The sequence below is a fragment of the Laetiporus sulphureus genome, assembly GCF_001632365.1.
Source record: "Laetiporus sulphureus 93-53 unplaced genomic scaffold LAESUscaffold_25, whole genome shotgun sequence".
NCBI classification, from domain to species: Eukaryota; Fungi; Basidiomycota; class Agaricomycetes; order Polyporales; family Laetiporaceae; genus Laetiporus; species Laetiporus sulphureus.
Window position 1 is genome coordinate 465,759 of NW_024468534.1, and position 11,126 is coordinate 476,884.

Consider the following 11,126-nt stretch of genomic DNA (forward strand, 5'->3'; position numbering starts at 1 on the left):
CATACATACAGCGCAGATGGGTATAAAATGCGGCTCAAGTCATACCGAGTCAGAGTATGCGGGCCTGAAGTATACAGACGTGATGCATCATGCATATGTCCGGACTGGCGGCTAAGGATATGAATGTGGCAACAGTGCGAACACTCCGACCGTAGCCAGGGGGAAGGATTGGGAGTTCTCAGCCGGGACGCTGGGCACACTGCCTCGCTGAGACGCCTTTACTCACATGTGCGCCTTCCGTTAATGCGGCACTATCGATGTGAAGAGAGTGCCATACGTTCTCGGATCGATGACTCTGGAGCCGTGGTCGCTTGATCATGCTTGAGTATACGATGATGGAACGTCGATGGGGATATCTTAGACATGCGCCGCGCTACCAGGCGGGATCCCCGAGTCAGCATGTTACATCGGCGGCTATGCGACCGGGACAGCACTGCGCGCGCCGGCTTGCTGTTCCCCATGTTCTACGATAGACCGAGGTCCAAATTATTTTATAAGCCGGTCGTAAATGACCGCATGTCGCTGCTTCCCCAGCTCCATGCTGCCGGCAGAATTGGTACGCCGTTGGTGCCGACTTCGATAAGATTGAGCGGAGAAGACATGTCCGGCTAGAAATGAGGTGATATGGCTGTGCCGTACGCCTTTTGTTCGTAGCCCGAAAGTTGTGGAGCGAAGACCATCTTTGACGGAGGGCACAGCTTCAGTTTCGTTTCTGCGGTGCATGAGCTGTATCAATGAGACATTCGGGAAACAATGACGGACGAGCGGCGTACCTCCAATTGCCAATAGGACCTGTTGGTTGGAAGAAACGTGCCGGACCTCTTTTGTGTTAAAACGGAAAAAAAAACAGTAAAAGCCACAACCATGACGAACGCCACTCCGCCCACGACGCTCCCAACAATCGCACCCAACGACGCCTCCGACGCATCTAGACTTTCACCGCAGAGCTCAATGTAGGCGCGGCGAGCAGCAAGGACATAGAGCTGTACTTCGCGCCCACGCTGTCCGTAGATGCCAGGATGTACAGGATGAATTCGAGATCGCACGGATTTTCCATTCGTCTCCTTCTCGACGGCGAACGTGAGCTCGAGCTCGCCCGCAGTCAGTATCTCAGGTATAGAATGCGACGGAGTCCCGGCATTGGTGATATTAGAGTGCTCCGGTGTAGGTCGCATCCATCTTGTCGTCAATTGCGTAGCTGAAAATGACGGGCAGCCCTCCATCGAGGATGTCGTCATAGCGAGCTGGATCCCTGCGCGACATGCCAGCATAGAAGGAGAATAGCCATGAACACAGTCGCTAACTGCTGAGCTTCAAAGAGCCGGGGACGCCGCGATGCCTGGCCGCCATGGTGACATCCGAGGAGATTTCCCCGATCAGCTCCGTCCAATTCTCCTGTAGGTCAAGTACTGAGCTGGATGGGCAGACCACAGCAATTTTGTCGTCTGATGACAGCGTAGCGGAAAGGAGTGGGCAGCGGAGGAAAGCGGTACTGTAGTATGCCAGATGCAGCCGGTGTGGTGATCTTATAAAGCCATCCAATACTGGTTGTCACGGACAATGATCAGCGAAATTGAAGTGACATTGCGCAATTTGATGCTGGTTGTGATCTGAAACGGTCCATGTGCGGTGTTCGCGGAATAGCGATGAATGCAGTACTTGTTCACGAGGTTGTGTACAGCACTCTAGACATGCGGCGCGATGAGCTCACCTGGTATGGTTTCCTGCATAACGCATAAGATAAATGGTGAACTCTCGCCGGGGAGCCTCTGGCGTTCTGAACCGCTGTGGTCTGTGGCTGTTGCACGCGTGGAAGGGTGGTGGCACTCGCCTAATCACCGTGCGGCCATCACCATGAAGACTCGAAAGCAGAGACAACCATCTACTAATAACGGCGTGAGCGTTCGCGGTGATCTCGGCGCGCGACTGATCCGTGTCGGACTCGGGCAATTCCGATCAATATCATGGTATCCTCGATCACTCACACAACGCGGTGAGTGTCGCTCAACCAAAAACAAAACAACTTATGAAAGTTCGTTCTTGTCGTTTTCACAGCACCGAGGAGTCAGGTCAACCAGAGCGCGTAATAACTGCACACGGGTGAGTCGCTGATTGAGTTTTCACATCAAATTCTGACCCATTTCAGGCGGACACAATCGAGTGTCCCCAATCGCACTGGCAGCGCGTCAGCCAGCTGCAATCCTCCACAGAGGCGTCTCTCCCACCCGCATGCTCCGCCGCGCCTGGAAGCCCGTCCTCGGCACCGCCCTCCTCGTCGGCGCCCCATCCTACCTCTACTACCGACACTACTACCACAAACCGGCGACCGAGACCTTCGACCTCGCGATGCGCGTGCGCGGGCCCGACGGCCGGCCCACCAGCGTCACCCGCAGGCTGCCCTTGCTCTCCAAGGCGCAGGCCGATGCGCGCCTCGTCGAGCACGCGACGCTGAAGACGGTGACGAGGCCCGGGGGAGTGGTGTGGAAGCAGGCGACGGCGATACTTGCGTCGAACGACCCCATCGAGGACGCGAACGCGAGCGCGTTCATACATCGCGATGTGGCGGACAAGGCATACCCCGGCGACCTCCTCTTCTTCGCCGTCATGGACGGTCACGGTGGCCCCGAGACGTCCCGCCTGCTCTCGCAGGTCCTCATACCCGCAGTGGCTCTGGAGCTCCACCAGCTGACCAGCCCCGACAGCACCAGCCAGAAGGCCGGCGCTCTTCAGACTCTCAAGGCCTTACTATACCCCACATCTTCTTCCATCAGCGCACAGATACCACTCGACTCTGACCCTGAGCTCGTCAAGCGTGCCATTCAGGACGCATTCGTCAACCTCGACACGGAGCTCGTCACAGCACCACTCCGGATATTATCCCAATACGTTGACAAGAAGTCTCTCAAGAAGGGCGCCATCCCCGACCTCAGCAGCCATCCCATGGCCATCGCGAGCATGCAGCCCGCCATCTCAGGTAGGTGCCCTCCCTCTCCCACGTCTGCTTGCGACCTGCACCTGAATCGAGTCCAGGCAGCTGTGCGATCATGGCTCTATTTGACACTGCACACGAGAACCTGTACGTCGCATGTACGGGTGACAGCCGCGCAGTCGCTGGCATCTACGAAGAGTCTCCAGACGGCCAGGGCCGGTGGCGCGTAGAAGCACTCAGCGAGGACCAGACCGGTCGCAATCCGAGCGAACTGAAGCGGTTGGAGTCCTTTGACGTGTACTGTGAAGCCACACCCGCTGACACGGCAATTCTTCCAGGTTACAATCGGAGCATCCTGCAGACGAAGCCAACGCAGTAGTCACCCGAGGCCGTATCCTCGGTGGCCTGGAGCCCAGCCGCGCCTTCGGCGACGCCCGCTACAAATGGCCCCGCGAAGTCCAAACCCTGTAAGCCCACCCACCCACTTCCCTCCTCTCCAAACCTCCCAACCCCACCTAACGCCCACCACCCACAGTCTACAAAAAACGTTCCTTGAGGGCAACGACCAATCCATGCGCCCGACGCCCGCGCTGCTCAAGACGCCGCCCTACGTGACCGCGCGCCCGGAGGTCACCCACCGCAAGCTCTCCCTCCCCACCACCGACTCCCCCCACCCCGCGTCCGCACTCCGCTTCGTCGTCCTCGCCACTGACGGCCTCTGGGACGAGCTCTCCTCCGAGGAGGTCGTCGCCCTCGTCGGCGGATACCTCCAGGGTCTCAAGGGCACCGTCCCGAAAGCGCGATTATCGGACCTCGTGAAGACTTCCACGGGCGCACCCACGGTAAATGGGAAGGCGGCGCGCACGAAGGTCTCGGAGGGCTCCTGGGCGTTCGTCGACGACAACGTCGGCACGCATCTCATCCGGAACGCCCTGGGCGGGGGCGACGACGACAAGATGCGGAAGCTGCTCAGCATCCCGCCGCCGGCGTCGCGAAGCTACAGGGACGACATCACCGTGACCGTCGTGTGGTGGGAGGACGGCGCAGAGGCGAGTTCCTCCTCCACAGCAGCAGAGGAGAAGGTCCGAGCCAAGCTGTGACACATGCACATTGCTCGTTGTATTTACATTCCGACGTAATGTAGCATACCAGAAAGCGATGACTGTCCTCGCTTGAGCCTCGCTGAGCCGTGCTGATACCCGAGCTCCCACACCAAGAAGACTCGACTGCCCTATCGAAGCACGAAGCAAACAAGTGCACCGATGCGCAGCCAACGTCCGGCAGGGCAAATCGACGAGTAAAACGGGTATCTATTACAAGGCCATCCTCCTAGAAGACTTACCGTATCTTTTACGTACATAAGAGTTCACCTCCCGACACTCCTGCAAGTTGTTGCCCCCCCTCATCTTGCTGTACGGGTTGATCCCTCTGCTAATCCCATCCGCGAACCTCGAGCCCGGGCCAGAAAACCTGCGGCCCCGCGCAGAGTTGGACGGTCTGGAGCCGTTCGGGGAGATGGGCGTGCGAGCCCACTGGCTGAGGGTGTCCTCGTCATCACGCTCGCTGTCGAATAACTTGCGCTTCTTGTCGTTCGTGCTCGGGGTCCCGTAGAAGCTGCTCGCCGAGATAGGAGCAGATAGCGCAGATATGCTCTTCGAAGGAGTAGCTTCCTTCGCTGGTGGCAATGGCGATGGGGGCGACGGCAACGGTGACGGCGGTGCTGGAGATGAAGGAGGCTTAGCTGCTGCACTGATAACTTCGTCGATTTCAACTTTCTCTCCAATGTCATCGTCGTCGCTGTCATCGTACTGAGCCAGACTTTGAAGCGCACTACCCGGACTTAGCGAGACAGCGGCGGCGATCTTCTTCTTCAGCATCACTGCTTGCGGGTCGTTAGCAGCGGACTTGACTTCCGCGCTTGCGACTGGGGTCTGAGGTGCGGGAGTTGGTGAAGGCAAACGTGGGCCGATGAAGGGCGCATCGGGCTTCGGCCGGCCACCGTCGTCTTCATCATCGCTCTCGACGACCTTCCGCTTCTTCATGTTAGCCACCACTCCGGGCTTCGACGACGATGCCAACGAAGCACGCGTCCCTGCATTGAGAGCAGCTTCCAGCGCCTGTCCCTTCTCGCGGATGTAGAATAGGATGTATGCGCTGCGCATGCTCGTTGGTGCCCCATAGTGACGCATGACCGACTCGTCATTCATCTCGTACCACTGGCCGTCGCCACCCTTCACGTGCGCATAGTAGTGTCCCGAGTTGGGACCCCCACCCGCGTGCGAGATGACACCGTACAGCTTGTATGTTGGCCCGTACTCGCCCTCGCTCATGACGGGCTGTAATGATAGCCGCTCGTCGTAGTTGATCTGATGCGCGATCTTGCGGCCCATGGGTGAGAACCGCTTGAGATGGATCGTGAGCACCAGTGGCGCTTCATGTACCGTAAACTGTTTGTCCGCAGCGACCGCCTTCTTGCACCTGCTTTCATTTAGGTAAATGCGCCCAAAGTGATGCGATAACGCACGTACTTCTCGCATTTGTACTTGTCGGCACCTCTTAGGTGATCGACAGCAGTGAACTTCCGCAGCGCCTCCTTCACCCCACTGACACCATAAATATCAACGCTCAGGTCAAGAACACTGTCATATGTGTCGCTGTTGTGCCCACACTCAAGGCAAGTCACTCTCGACCGCAACCGCCCACCAAAGATCTTGTGCACCCACGTTGTCTCGGCTAGCTTGTGATCGATTTTCCTGTAAAACAGTCAGCGAAAATTCAGGACACGTTCCACGGTCAGGAACCTACGTTGGGAGCCCTGCGAGACATGACTTCTGCAGCGCGTCAATCGCGTAGCGGAGAAACTCGTGCGCGTCCTCCTGGCGGCCTCGCCGCATGTGCTTCGCGATCACTGCTCCGCCACGTCAACGTGACTCTGGCTGTGCTAGGCTATGGCGCACCTTGCAATTTTATCGTAATAGGATACGGAGCAAATGCATGGTGGTTCTGATGGGCTTCCAGCATGACGTGCCGGAGGCCACAGGCCATACAGAATGTGCCTTTTGGCACCCGACCTAGGATAAGCGCGCTAGTTTAGCATGCGGCGAGACGGACAGCAAACAGACTGTCACGTACAACGATCGGTGTCCGAATGAGATAACAAGACGTTCAGGAGGGGTGTTGTGTGTAGCAGGCATTGCAGCGCGCTGTTGAGGAAGCAAGTGTTGCCCGTGTTGTGCAGGCCAGATCCGACGGTTGAGCCACTCGGCCACGCAGTGCTGAGTGTCCCCGTATATAGCTCCTTGATCGGAGCGGCCTGAGTTTGTGATTGCAGAGTTTTGGGCGACTTTGTGGGCGAACTGGGAGCTTTCCTAGTCTCGGGCGTCTGTTGGCAGACAGTTGGCTGGGGATCCTTACTCGTAGGATCTGCACCTACATCGACCTTCGCCGGCTTGGGCGTCGCGTTGATAGGCTGGTACTTGCTCTCGTCCGCTGCAAACGCCCCCGTAGATGATCCCTCAACAAACTCAATGGGAGGCGGGAGCAGGCTCTTGAACGCCTCCAGGTCCTTCGCGGGGCGGTACTGCGTCGCGTCTTCAGAAAAGCCAGACGTCGGCATGAGCGGTGTAGCAAGCATTTTGATGAAGTGCACACGACGAGTCTCAACGCGGAGAGCGGCACGCCACGTTGTGGCGATGGGATGGCTGGATGGGAGGGAGAGGGAGAGGGAGTGGAGATGTGGGGGGTAGTGAGCCGAGGAGAGCTAGGGCGGAGGCGCTGCCAAAGTCAGAGTCGCGATGCGGTACATTTTCTTCACGTGACCATTCAACGCGACGCGTTTCCCCGGTGGCGCACCGCGTCTCTTTTCCCTTCCGTTTAACGTTTTACAGTTTCGCCCCTTCATTTGCGAGAGTTACGTCGTCCATCTCACATACATCGATCACGCAGACTGCATATATTACACGGAAAGACGAATGCAGGGTACAGAACAGCGTCCAATGATCAAGCAGTACTACGCGAGCTACAGTACTAAATAGTGTTCACCGTTCAACGTCGCATCAAATGGGTATGTATTTGTACGGGAGAAAGAAATTAGGGTCAAACACATTATCATAGGTGGGGGTATTCTGCAGGCTACGTGTAGCGGCCCAAGCGTGGACCTGCTCTGAAGAGAGTACCGACGGCCCCTGCATTAGGCCGAAGTTATTCTTGACTGTCCAGACAGCGGGAGAAGGGTTGCCGTGCGGCGGGGATGGCGAAGGAGACGGCGTGGGAGAGGACGTCGAAGACAACACAGAGGACTCGGAATACAGCGAAGGGGAAGCTGTTACCCGAGGCGGAACGACCAGATTGGTGCCAACATGACCAGGAAGCAGGGCCAGCGGATCAATGGTGCCATACTCGAAGGGAGAGCAATATGACGGTCCTGCCTTCGTGGTGGATAGATAGGGATCAACAAAGTCGTCCGTAAAGTCGAAGTTCCCTGTTCAAGACGGTCGATACGGCTGAACGACTTCCCACGGAGAGGTTCACTTACAAGTGGGCATATCGTCGAGTCCGTACTCAAATCCGGCGGTCATGCTGAAATCCATCGGCTCTTGCGGGAACGTCATGTACGAGGATGCATCAACTTCATACTTGCCATAGTGCTGCGACATGATGGTTGGAGGTTGCTCGTTGAACGAAGCAGGGAGTTGCGGTTGTACTTCATCGACACACGAGGAAACGTGTAGGGTATCTTCGGAAGGGATGGAGAGAAGGCCATCGAAAGAGACCGTCGAGGGATCCTGAGGCGGGTCATGAGACACGCGGGCAGCAGAACGCTTGGAAGCGCGGGTCTTCGACATACGAGCAACCTTCGCCGCCGGCTCGTACTCATCATCATCGTCCGAAGTATAGGCCGCCCTCGCTCGCTTTCCTTGCGACCGAGTAACCCTCCCCGAGGGGTGAGCCGAGGACTCCAGAGGAGCAGGAGAGGGCGCAGGGGGAGGCGACGGAGACGTCTCCGACTTGATGCGCCACACCTTGTACGACCTGAGGTCCATCGTGGCCGCGTCGATGTTGTACCTCTTCTTGAGGTGCTTGACGAAATACGCTCGGCGCTTCAAACTGCAGGAAGATATGCACCGCGTCAGGTCCAGATCGCAGTTCTTGCGGGAGAAAAGCATACGTAGAATGGCAGCGTGGGCACCGATAGCCAAGGAAACCCTCGTGCGTCTCGTGTTCATGCCGCTTACACGATGACGGATCCGCAAAGCCGCTATCACAGTACTTGCACTTATGCGGCCTCTGATGGGTGCTATAAAATCCATCAGCCTCGGCAAATAAGGTCAAGAAGGTGAGCATACTGGGTATTCATATGAGTCTTCAGACCGGCAGATTGGCCAAACTTCTTCCCGCAGACTTTGCACTTGTAAGGCCTGCAACAATCTCAGCTCGTACGAGTTTTGACAAGACGGGTGAATGAAGGGGGGACTGACCGTATGTTTGCATGAATGTTTCTGTGACGGGCGAGATCTGACTTCCGCTTAAAATGCTTATTGCAGTTTCCATGCGTGCAGACATAGGTCTATAAATGCTCGCAATAAGCTCCTATGGCGAAATACGGTAAAACGTACCTTTTCAAGGCGAGACATGGCAGTCATGGCGATCATCTTCAAAGGTATACTAGACCGAATATCAAGAGAGCCAGCGGAGAGGGGGTTTACAAAAAAAGACAGCCAGTGCACTGCACTGTAATGGGACGAGGCCGCAGGCCAATCGTAAGAACGTAAACTACTGGAACGCCGCGGTCCACCACGCTTCGCGCGAGGGGATCAGTCGTAAATTCGTAACAGGACCTGAACGCAGGGAAGGAGAAAAAAGGCGCGAGCATTCCTCCCCGCCCGCGCCATTTAAGTCTCACTAGCACTGCTCGGCGCAAAAGACACGGATCATACAAGGGGGGACAAGGCGCGCTCCATTATTGTCTGTCACGCGCAAAGAAGGGGAGCGTCGGGGTGCCTCCCCGAACCTGCACACAATTGATGGCGAGGTCAAACAAGGCGGGCATCGAGATTGGCGTGATCGCCGCGGGATCGAGATCGGGAGGACAAAGTGCGCCGGTGGCGCTGACGAGACGGTGGCCTGACAAATATTGTCGATCCTGCACTGAGGGTTTCTGGAATCGTTGCAACTGACGGGGATCAAAGACTCTGTGCACACGGACGCCCACTGTGGTCCGGCCGCATCGAAAACATATATTCTACAACAGATACTAGAAGACTCGCATGTTGTACAAAGCCAGTACAGGTATCAGCTACATCCATAAGAGCACAGCAGAGAGCTTAATCGCCTACATCCAGTAAATAATGATGATCATACAAGTGTCGCGCGGCGTCTGCGCTCCGTCAATCAGCATGGCCGAGGCCAGGCCCCTCGATCTGCTTCGTCGTCTCGAGCCATGGCGCTATCGCGTTCAGATCAGCGAACGTCAACGACGTGTAATGATTTGGCCCCAGGCCTTCTACGAGCGCCCTGTCTTGTAATGGCGGCACGGCATCCACCGCTCCAAAGGCCTCTTTTGTATGCGGGTCGATATATTGCGCGATGATCCTAACGGTCGAACGACGTAAAACACAAATCCTACAGTTCATATTAGACGGATAAAACTCACATCATGCTGCCGACCCACTGTTGACCTGTTTCTTCGAGATCTCCGGTGCCCATCCAGCGGTTATCTTTGCCGCCCGGTGTGTAGAAAGGATAATTCTTGTGAGATGGAGCTGGCGACGGATGTGTGAGTTGGCGGTATATCCCATTCACACCTCCTAAATACTCGTTTTTAATATTCCCGCCACAAATGATTTACACGGTACTCACTCCCGTTCACCTTCCTCATGTAAATCGGCCGTTCGTTTGTATGGCCAGATTCACTTTCTGACTGAGATGAGCTGTCTGAATCCGGGTCGACTGCTGCGTCTTTCTCAATTCCTGGTGGGTGCAATAATGCTCGCGCATTATTGTTCAGGCCGAAGGACGCTCTCGGTGTGTGCAACACTCCTATCGCCAGCATGCGGACATCGGTGAATTCACATAACACCTAACCGTAACGAAGAGGTTATCGAGCGAGTACGACACAATTAAATTCACAGCTCACATACTCTTATGCTGGGCTGCAAGTGCAATAGATCGTTCTGAAATCTGCGCCAATCGTCAGTTTGGTCTTCTCTCGCTAAAAAAAAGTGCCACAAGACCTCATCTCCTCAAACACGTGAAGGGGATCAAAGTTCCGGGCGGTGCTGTCGACTTCATTCGCCGTGCCGTTCTTGTTGAGGACAATGTACCTGAGTCAGAATTAGAACGCCGATCCACTGCCTAGCAACGAGAGCGTATCACACTTTGTCCACGCTTCATCCACGGTGCACGCCGTGCCAGTCCGGTGCCAAACCCGATATAGGGACCTGCCCAAGGCGACATGCGTCAGCCACACCTCCCAAATAAAAGACGGACAGGAGAGGCTCGCACTGACTTCAAGAACGCCTCCTTCCACGGGCCGTCCTTCCTGATCTTCTCCCAGCCCGGCAAAAACCTCCTCCGGAAACACTCCTCCCACTCACTATCGCGCAAGTTCGGCAGGGAGGCCTCATACAGGAGGTACCGCGCGCTCGCGAGGCTCAACACCTCAATAAAGTTCTGCCTCGGCACAGTCGACCGCACGCTCAGGTGCTTCAGGCTCGGGTCATACTCGCTGTTGGGGTCGCGGAGCGTGCGCAGGATCGGGCGCCGCCACGGGTTCAGCGAGGGGTCGGAGGACACTCCGCGCAGGCGCTGGGACAGGTTCGACACCGTCACGAGCGACGAGAGGTCGAGCTCGCTGAGGGTGTCGGCGATGAGCTCGACCGGGAGAGATTCGAGAGAGTTGTGTTGGGACTGGGTGACCATACCGGAGGCCAAGGGCTCATTACTCTCCGCCACAGGCGGGGACTGCGAAGCCGCGTAGTCATACATCATTGGTGCCGCTTCAGAAAAGGCAAGTGCAGTATTAAGTGATCTATCTGGTCGAGAGCAGGACGAGGAGAAAAGCAGGCGATGAGAAAACGTCGAGCAGCTGTCCGCACGAATTTACACTGGGTGAAAAATGCGATAGTTCACATCATATAATTGAGATAATGTACGAAAAAGAGTTCAAATTATGTAAGGGCATTCTCGGTTGAATAAA

General features: G+C 56.3%; 4 protein-coding genes across 4 annotated transcripts; 1 reads left to right on the forward strand and 3 right to left on the reverse strand.

The window, feature by feature from the left end:
* Positions 1–602: 602 nt before the first annotated feature.
* LAESUDRAFT_726953 (uncharacterized protein) lies at positions 603–1,446 on the reverse strand. Its single transcript, XM_040909133.1, has 2 exons — positions 774–1,446; positions 603–712 (listed from the first exon to the last, which is right to left on the reverse strand). The coding sequence occupies exons 1-2, from the start codon at positions 1,236–1,238 to the stop codon at positions 701–703; spliced, it is 477 nt and encodes a 158-aa protein (XP_040763405.1). The 5' UTR covers positions 1,239–1,446; the 3' UTR covers positions 603–700.
* Positions 1,447–1,990: 544 nt separating this feature from the next.
* On the forward strand, positions 1,991–4,136 carry LAESUDRAFT_224468 (protein serine/threonine phosphatase 2C). The gene is made up of 5 exons (XM_040901634.1): positions 1,991–2,100; positions 2,147–2,974; positions 3,031–3,208; positions 3,268–3,396; positions 3,465–4,136. The coding sequence occupies exons 2-5, from the start codon at positions 2,230–2,232 to the stop codon at positions 4,027–4,029; spliced, it is 1,617 nt and encodes a 538-aa protein (XP_040763406.1). The 5' UTR covers positions 1,991–2,100; positions 2,147–2,229; the 3' UTR covers positions 4,030–4,136.
* A 106-nt stretch (positions 4,137–4,242) lies between these two features.
* On the reverse strand, positions 4,243–6,563 carry LAESUDRAFT_760210 (cysteine proteinase; the record flags this gene model as incomplete). Its single annotated transcript, XM_040912700.1, has 5 exons — positions 4,243–5,407; positions 5,458–5,682; positions 5,735–5,837; positions 5,887–6,000; positions 6,062–6,563. The coding sequence occupies 5 exons, from the start codon at positions 6,561–6,563 to the stop codon at positions 4,243–4,245; spliced, it is 2,109 nt and encodes a 702-aa protein (XP_040763407.1).
* A 2,752-nt stretch (positions 6,564–9,315) lies between these two features.
* Positions 9,316–10,849, reverse strand: LAESUDRAFT_655602 (uncharacterized protein; the record flags this gene model as incomplete). The annotated part of the gene is made up of 7 exons (XM_040904565.1): positions 9,316–9,520; positions 9,582–9,735; positions 9,788–10,007; positions 10,069–10,108; positions 10,162–10,251; positions 10,306–10,368; positions 10,437–10,849. 7 exons carry the CDS (start codon positions 10,847–10,849, stop codon positions 9,316–9,318), a joined length of 1,185 nt encoding a protein of 394 aa, XP_040763408.1.
* Between the last annotated feature and the right edge of the window lie 277 nt (positions 10,850–11,126).